At 43.2% G+C, this 8,822-nt stretch overlaps 1 protein-coding gene across 1 annotated transcript in view; it reads left to right on the top strand.

Annotated features, from left to right (window-relative positions):
- The window catches only part of Ercc5 (ERCC excision repair 5, endonuclease), a 35,223-nt gene extending 30,007 nt beyond the window's left edge, over positions 1 to 5,216 (top strand). Inside the window, exons 13-15 of the mRNA XM_023715191.1 lie at positions 1,384 to 1,584; positions 2,623 to 2,707; positions 4,539 to 5,216. Of these exons, the coding sequence (XP_023570959.1) occupies positions 1,384 to 1,584; positions 2,623 to 2,707; positions 4,539 to 5,117 (865 nt within the window). The 3' untranslated portion in view covers positions 5,118 to 5,216. The remainder of the gene's footprint in view (positions 1 to 1,383; positions 1,585 to 2,622; positions 2,708 to 4,538) is intronic.
- Positions 5,217 to 8,822: the final 3,606 nt, after the last annotated feature.

Below are 8,822 nucleotides of genomic sequence, written 5' to 3'. Positions count from 1 at the left end.
TGATAATTTAACTTCTTTACCTATTCTTATTCCTTTTATTCCTTTCTCTTGTCTAATGGCTGTAGCTAATGATTCCAGAAGTATATTGAATAGGAGTGGTGATAGAGGACATCCTTGTCTTGTACTAGATCTAAGAGTAATAGATTTCAGTTTTTCACCATTTAGAATTATGTTAGCCGTTGGGTTTTCATAAATGGCTTTTACCAGGTTGAAGTAGAGGCCATCTATTACAATTTTCTTTTTTTTTTTTTTTTTTTTATTCCAATTTTCTGTAGGACTTTGAAGGTGAATGAGTGTTGGACTTTGTCAAAAGCCTTTTCTGAATCAATTGAGATAATCATGTGGTTTTTAGTTTTCGCTCTATTAATATAGTATATTACATTTGTAGGTTTTTGAATATTGAACCATCCTTGCATCCCTAGGATGAATCCTACCTGATCATGGTGTATGATCTTCTTGATGATTTTCTGTATTCTATTTGCTAGGATTTTTTTGAGGATTTTGGGATTTATGTTCATGAGGGAGTTTGGCCTGTAGTTCTCTTTCTTAGTTGTGTCTGATTTTCTTTAAACTGCCATAGTAAAATAGTGTTAGAATGAAAAACAGTGAAAAATGGGTAAAATATAGAGACGGGAACAAGCAGTTCTTTCCCTGCTTGGAACATTGCCTTGCACATAGGGAAATAGTTTCTCTATTGTTTACTTTTCATTTATTCTTTATTCTTTTTTCCTCTATCACTTATTTATTTATTTTTCTATATACATCCTTTCTTCCAGTTGGTATCATACTTTGTGTCGATAATGTTCCTGGATACATCATTTAATTTTACTAGTGGTTAATAATTTTCTTTTCTTTTCTTTTTTTTTTTTTCTGGAACCGGGGATTGAACTCAGGCCCTTGAGTTTGTCTGGGAAGCGCTTATTCCACTGAGCCGTCTCCCCGGGCCTACTAAGGGTTAATAATGTAGACATATTATTTCCACATTACCTCCAGCAGAGAAGTATAACTCCTAAGGTATCAGAATTACAAAGGAGTGCTCTGAAAGGATTGTTGTCCGAGCTTACCAGTTCCGAGCTTACTTATGAAGTCTTGATTGAGCACTTCTGTTTCAGTTCTGCTTCCTCATGAGCTGAAGGATGTGGGTATTAGGCCCATAAAATATTTAGCACAGTACCAAGTACAGAGTAAACCCCCCATAAATGTTTACCATCACTACAGCGTGGCTAACAGTACTAAAATAACAGTTTTCCATACAGTGTATCATTTGTGTTGGAGTTAGGATTTGAATCTGTGTTTCAGAGCTTTATGTTTATCTCTTTATCATCAGTGGATGAATTATGATGCCTCACTGCTTTGTGCGTAATTGCTTCTTTTATGTTGTAGAGAGTGGTGGCATGAAGCTCAGAAGGATCAGAAGATAAGACCCAATCCTTATGACACCAAAGTGAAGAAGAAACTGCGGAGGTTGCAGCTCACACCTGGCTTCCCGAACCCAGCGGTTGCGGAGGCCTACCTTCGGCCTGTGGTGGATGACTCCAAGGGGTCGTTTCTGTGGGGCAAACCCGACCTGGGCAAAATCAGAGAGTATCCTTGATTTCTGACAGTGTGAGGACCCTGAGGCAGGCAGCCATGCACTGGAAAACCGACAGAACATTTTCCCATAAATTCTTCTTTCCCTGTCTTTGGAGGGCAGCAGTGAGTGTCGTAGGTACGGCCACAATCCCGTACTGAAGTGCCGCTTATTCTGAAAGGAAATAGAAAGAACAATTAACGTGGGCCTTTTTAGCATTGTTTTCCAGTCTGTGCATGTATTTATTCATTTTTTATTAATTTTATTAAGAAAGATATAGCAATGAGACAGTTTCAAAACAGGTTAGTAGGACAGTTACAATAATACGTTACATATTGTCATTTCAGTTATTCAGAGTACAAGATGCAGACATGCTATCTTATATAAACTGTTTTAGTATAAATCTTTCTTATTGAACTAAGAGAAAATAGCTGTATATCCTATTGTGTGTGTGTGTGTGTGTGTGTGTGTGTGTTCCCCACTACAAAATGGTCTTTCATTTATAGCCCCTTTTCTGTTTAGTTTTGTTAGAGATGGGTGTTCCATTGCCATTCAAATATTGTAGGTACATGAATTCAGCAAAATAATTGAATATAGTCCAGTAGTCCGTAGTGGGTTATCCACAGGACTGGCAATGTCAGAAGTTGTTGACTTGAGCCTTTTACAGCTTAGTAGTCTGTGCATTTAAATAATTGTTTGGATAGTAGTTTAAAAAGTTGTAATAGAATTAATCTAACCGCAGCTTATTTTTTCCTGTCACAGAAATATGTATCTAAGACTTGTTTTCATTTTAGGTTGAGCTTTTTTCAGTCACTAGGTTTTCATGTCCTAAAGTGTTGAGTAATTTCATTAGAAGATTGAAAACAACATACTGCGAGATAATCACGTTGGAGTAAATTTTTTTTACTACTGTGTTTTGACACTTTAATCTTTACAAATATGGAAATCTTTGGAGATACAGGGCGTGGAATCGAGGGCGGGTTCTTTGGCCTGTTTTATTTATCACTTGTTTAAACCCGTCCAGAACATTTATAAGCCTTAACTGCCTGCATATTTTGTCAGCGGTATTTCGGCTGGAGCAGGACCAAGACTGACGAGTCGCTGCTTCCCGTGTTAAAGCAGCTGAGTGCCCAGCAGGTGACCGGGGTGGCATTTCCTAAGCTCAGGGAGGAGCACGCCTAGGAAGGCCAAGTGATTGACTGTTCAAGCCCAGTGAGCCGGTTTTCAGGCGTGTACATATGTTTTGAAGCGATGATAGTTGGGATGCAGATCAGAGGAGAATAGCCGTTATTTCTGGCCTCGCGCTTGGAGCTGCGTGCAGTGCCCTCTCAGTTCATCCTCTTGGTAGAACGCCAACCTAAGAATCCTCCCATAGGAAGGTGTTTCTGACTGCATGTGTGACCCCTTTGGAATCATTTTCATTTTCTTAAAACCCTAGGAGTTGCTGAAGTCTAATCAGTAAAGCTTCAAGTGCTAATAAATTTTAATTTATAATTTCTGGCTGGCCAGATAGCTCAGCAGACACAGGGACCAGGGTTTGATCTGAGTGGCATGCCGGCCCTGCCCCCAGGGCGCACTGAGACAGGGATTGACGCTGGGCGTGGTGGTGCGGGCCTGTAATCCCAGCGCTGGGACGGCTGAAAACAGGAGGATCACTATGAGTCCAATTTAGTAGTGAGACTCTGTGCCAAATAGTTTATAATTTGTAGTTGAAGCTTTCAAGTTCCCTTGGAGGGCGAGGGTTTTGAGAAGAGTGGCCCCTGTCGGGCGGTGCCTCCTCAGCGGCTCTTGCCTCGCTCTCTTCCTGCTCAGCTGAAACAAGCCTCGGCCCTCCCCCAGTTAGGGTCAGCCCACCAGCCGTGCGTGCAGAGAGGCCAGAGAGCAGGAGTGACCCCGCATCTGTTAAGACAAATTAGTGTGTATTAAGTTTGGTTAATTTTGAAGGAAAAAACCCATAAAACTGAGACAAGTGACGTTTCCAGGAATTTTCCCTTTATTGTGATTTTTATTTACTGGAAACAAACCAGCTGAGAGTGAGAGCTTCTTACTGCCTGCTTGCTCTTTCTTGCAGATAAATTTCATTGCAGTACTTTCCCCTTTGTATTACAGGACCAAAGGTAGACTTATTCTCCAAAATTAGAAAGTGAACAATAAATTAAACTACTTACATACTTCCTCTAACCCGGGTGTTAACAATCAGGCTTCTTTGTTCTCCCACGGTTCTTTGTTACCGCACATGAGTGCAGTTCTGTGTGGCTGATGCCCACTCCTCCTTGCCTGTTAGCTTGCATTTTTCCTGTGTATGCTATAGTTTTCATAATTTCACATGACTCCTTTACATTTTATTAAGGAGATTTAAAGCAGTTCAGTTTAATGAACCTTTATTCTTAGGCTTTGACAATGTGTAATGAATGTTAGGCCAAAAAATTTTATGCTGTGCTAGAGGTTGAACTCAGACCTGTGCTTACCAGGTAGGTACTTAAGCCACTGAGCTATCTTTCCAGTCTCAATTTTTTAAAGTATCTTCCCAGAAGTGGATTTGCTGAATAAAGGGCATGCATATTTCTTATGGTACCTGTATAATACCCTGAACTTGGCTGAGTACATCAAGTGATGTGTTTTAAGAAAGCAGAGAATGTGACTTAGACACAGACCCTATAAAATTTTATTGCTCCCAGAAAGATGACGTATTTGGTGGCCAAAAAATATTTAGCACTGTTTAAGTACGTTAAGAGGTTTCCTATTTGAGATGTGAACTAAGAACTTACTTGCTAGAGTTAGTGGAAATGTGTAACTCTGACTTCTAGATGACTGAAACTTGTCTTAATTCACTGGGAAAGAACTGGCTTTGGGGGCAGGCTGAGTTACTGTTCCTTACACTAGTGATCCAGTGCGGATGCTCGAGGCTGAGCTTGTTGATTGGTTTAGAAACTTTACTTACCTGACTTACCGTTTTGTTTTGTCCTAGACTCAGCTCCGAATTGATTCTTTCTTTAGAATAGCCCAACAGGAGAAGGAAGAGGCTAAGCACATTAAGAGCCAGAGACTCAGCAGAGCTGTGACATGCATGCTGAGGAAGGAGAGGGAAGAAGCAACCAGTGAGATAGAAGCAGCCTCTGTTGCCATGGAGAAAGAGTCTGAGATCTTTGTGGAGGTAAAAGAACAAACTCACAGAAGAAACCTCGCACAGAAATCAAAAGAGGCGTCAAGCGTGAAAAGAAAGCGGCTTTCAGAGAGTGAACGTGGCGGGTTTCTGGGGGAGATCTACCGCTCAGAATCATCGGATGCATCTTCTGGGGAAGATTCTGGAGGTTTACCTTCGGTGAACATACAGAGGGCAAAAGGAGCTAAAGACTCAAACATGAGCTCTTCAGCTGTGCGGGACACACTGCAGGAAGCTCCCGTGCGGGACAGGGATGGGACCACCAGCAGCTCTAGTGATGACGGGCGGGAGGAGGCCAGGGCTGCCCTGGTGACTGCCCGACCCGTGTTTGGGAAGAGAAAGAGGAAGCTGAGATGTACGAGAGGAAGAGGAAGGAAAACCTAATACAAAAATATGTATTCTCTGGTTATGTGGAACAACATTGTGTAATGAATTTTGCTATGAGAACATTATAAAATTAAATGTATTTGTATAGTCTTTGTACTTAGTGTGTGATTCTTTAAAAAACTGGATACTAAGCTTCCAGTTATGTTTCCCTGTTACATTTTTTTAGTAATTTCTACTTCACTGAGTATTGCCTTGCATTCACAGACTTTCTCCTCCTGGGTCTAGCTTGTGGTGTCTGATGCTTTTTGATCACATTTTACAAAAAGAATTTGTATCGATCAGCACTTACTCTCCACATGTCTCCATCTGACTCAGACCTAGACAAGAAGAGAGAGAGTCATATTTTTCATTCCATAATAATGGCAGTTCTAACAACAACTGAGTACATTCCTGTCCCCCACTGCTTGCCATTTTCACTCAGGCTGTATTTAAAAGGATAGCAGGAGGAAACCGCCCTGCTGGAACATACTAGAGGACTATGTTTGCTGTGGTTTTAGCAAGCAGTTAGGAACCATAAATGGGATACATCATACTACCTGTGAGCATTAGCTATACGGGCACCTGTGCAGCGTAGTGTTTGGCTTTTGAGTTGCTTCAGTTGTCAACACCTGACTTCCCTGTAAATGGATTTGGAGGTTCAGGCCTGTGTTCAAGCTGGTAGGTGTGCACCCACTTTAGCATGATTTGCAGCACTGCCTTACTATTTTTTTTAATATATTTGGTTCAGGGTCTCACTACGTAGATCGGACTCGCAGTGATTCTCCTGTTTTCAGCCTCCCAGGAGCTGGGATTATAGGTGTTAGCCTCCATTCCCAGTCTCAGTCATATCTCAGTGTACCCCAGGGGCGGGGCCCCTGTGTGCTGCCTGAGCAGGTGCTTTGTCTGGTGAGCTGTCTGGCCGGCCCTTGCCTTGTTACCACAGGTGTCCTGATTGCTCCTGCTGAGTTTTCCCAGGAGAACTCCCAATTTACTGTTTACTTAGAATTAAGAAATATCCAAGTGTGGTACTGCCCTTCAGCTTGAGTCTGGGTCCTCTGCCTTGAGAGTTACAGTAGCCTTCTGTCACTGACAAAATACCCAAGACGGTCCACTTCAAGGATTCTGGCTCATGGTTTCAGAGATTCCAACCCATGGTTGGCGAGTCCATTGCTATGGGATTGTGATGGGACATCGGTCAGGCTCCAGCTTCTTAGCCTGTGATTTGGCTGAGTGGGGTCTGGCCAATTCCTGAGAGAACTTCAAGGGATCTTTCAGTGCAAAGTGCTTGCATCTCAGTATCAAGGCAGGGGCTGTGGGGTGGGACAAAGCTGCTTGCTGCATGGGAGCCAGGAAGCAGAAGGCCAGAGAAGGGCTGGGGACATGTTACACTGTTGAAAAGGACACTTCCCACTGACCCACTTCATCTAGTCAGGCCCCACCTCCTAACGGGTCCATTGAGCCGGGCACTCAGCAGTTCATCCACTTGTTGAAGTTAGAGCCCCCGTAATCTGGGCATTTCTCAAAAGCCCATCAACCAGCAATGAAGACTATACAAAGCACAGTGAGCCTTTGGGGGCACATTCTGGATCCTGGTCATGATATTGTGTGCCTCATGAGACTCCATTTAGTCTGTCCTGTCAGTCACCAAAGGCTCAGCAGTTCCAGAGTTGTTCAGAAGTCTCATCTAAAGTCTGCTCTGAAGCTAAGGGAGCTCTTAGGAATGAGTCACTGTACAAATCAAAAAGACTCCCAGGACACAATGGGGCAGGGTGAATATTACCATCCTAAAAAGGAATAGGGGCATAACAGGAATTGGGCTGAAGCAAGACCAAAACCCAGTGAGAGAAGCATTAAAACCATAGCTCCATGTCTGGGATCTGGGGCGCATGATGGGGTGATGTGAGCTCCACAGCTTTTAGAGGGCCTGGTCCTTATGGCCTTGTTGGCGGTAGCCCACATGACCTCTCCTGGGCTGACTCTGCTTGCTGCAGCTTTCCGTGGCAGATAGCCCACGTTCTTGGTCTCTCCAACTTCCTGAGAACCTCATTGCAGTAAGGCCTTACTCTCATAGCTTCATGCACCACCTTCTTGGGGATTTCCTATAGTGCTCTGACTGAGCCTGTCATGCGTTGCTTGGTCTTCCAGACCTGCCTTTAAAACATGAGTGGAAAGCTCTATGGCCTTGTAATTCTTTCTGCACACCCACACAACCAACACCACATGGGTGTTTGCAAGGTCTGTTGTTAGTGGTACCAGTAGGTGAACCACTTGGATCGTGGTTGCTGTGGCCTCTGAGTGCTTGGGTAGCATTGCAGTACAGTGAGTCTTGGGGAAACGACTTTCTAATGGCCCTGTGGAAGAAGAGTGACCTGATGCTCTTTTCTCAAAGCAAAGTCTTTCAAATGAATTTGCACATACACATGTTTAGCCTGTGATGTGGTGGTGGTGGGGGTGGTATCTAGCTGGTTCCTGTGAGGCCTTCAAGGATTTTTGTCTCAGTGCAAAGAACCCTTTCCACCTCTGGTCTTTAACTTGTGATCCCCCAGCCTTGTTCTGTCAGGTGCTGAGATTGCAGGCATATACTACCACACTTGGCCAGTACTTGCCTTTTTAATGGTGTTAAACTCTTCAACAGTCACACCTTCCCCGGTTCCAACTTTACATATACTTATTTTCTTGACAGCCTGCAAATTTTTCAAATCTTTCTGCTCTGCTTTTCGCTCATGAGTCTCACTACCAGAAAATGGTCAAAATCAATCAGCAATATCTGTATCACAGAAATTTCCTCCACAAGATTAACTGTCCTGTTACCTTTTTTTTTTTTTGGTGGAATCAGGGATTGAACTCAGATCCTTGCGTTTGCCAGTCAAGTGCTTATCCTACTGAGCCATCTCCCTGGCCCCCATGTCCTATCATCTTTAAACTGAACCTGCCACCAAGACTCATGACATGGACAAGACATTGATCCAACAGTTGGGTCAGGCGGAGCTGGTGAAGCAGTTGCCACCTTGAGGTTATTCCGAGCTTCCAGTTCCGTTATTCCTTAGGTTTTATTTGAATTGCCTATCCTGGCTCCATAACTCAGCCTGTGGACAGGGGGAAGAATGAAAGTTCAGGTCAAGCAGAACATCTTACATCAAGGGGGAAGACTAGAAAAATCATTTTTCCATTTTTTGTTGACGTGAAATGAGCATACGGCTGTAGTTGTGCTCAGAAATAATTTGTACCTGGTTTGCCTAGGAAGAAGGGGAAATAGATTGGATCATGAGAAGCATGTGCTGTATCGTATTTATAGAACAGTTTGCTAGTACAGTACATTCTCTTTTTAAACCTGATGTCCAAAGAAAAATCTTTCTAAAGCTGTAGGAACAAGTTTAGAGACAGTCGCTTACTTTGCCAGATCTACCCACCTAGGAGAGCTTCCCAAGATGGCAGAGCAGGGCAGCCAGCACTCCAGCCACACAGAATTAAAAGAAGTGCAATGTATCTCTGCGGAGGTGAATGACCACGGGAGAATGCTGGAGTTCAGTAGTACACAGACTTGGAGAAACCCAGAGATACTGGATCATGCTTTGCCCAGCTTGCCTTTCTATTGGATGACAGTTGGCAGCAGCATTCATTGTACTTTTTTGACCATGTGGTTCCCTGATCAAAAATTTACAATTTCTGTCAAGGAGAACATTACAGGCATCCTTATCCACTTTATTTATTGGCTCTGGCACT

Source organism: Octodon degus, unplaced genomic scaffold (assembly GCF_000260255.1).
Source record: "Octodon degus isolate 3935 unplaced genomic scaffold, OctDeg1.0 scaffold00039, whole genome shotgun sequence".
In the NCBI taxonomy this organism is placed as follows: Eukaryota; Metazoa; Chordata; class Mammalia; order Rodentia; family Octodontidae; genus Octodon; species Octodon degus.
The sequence above is the reverse complement of the archived record's forward strand: the minus strand, read 5'-3'. Positions and strand labels throughout refer to the sequence as shown.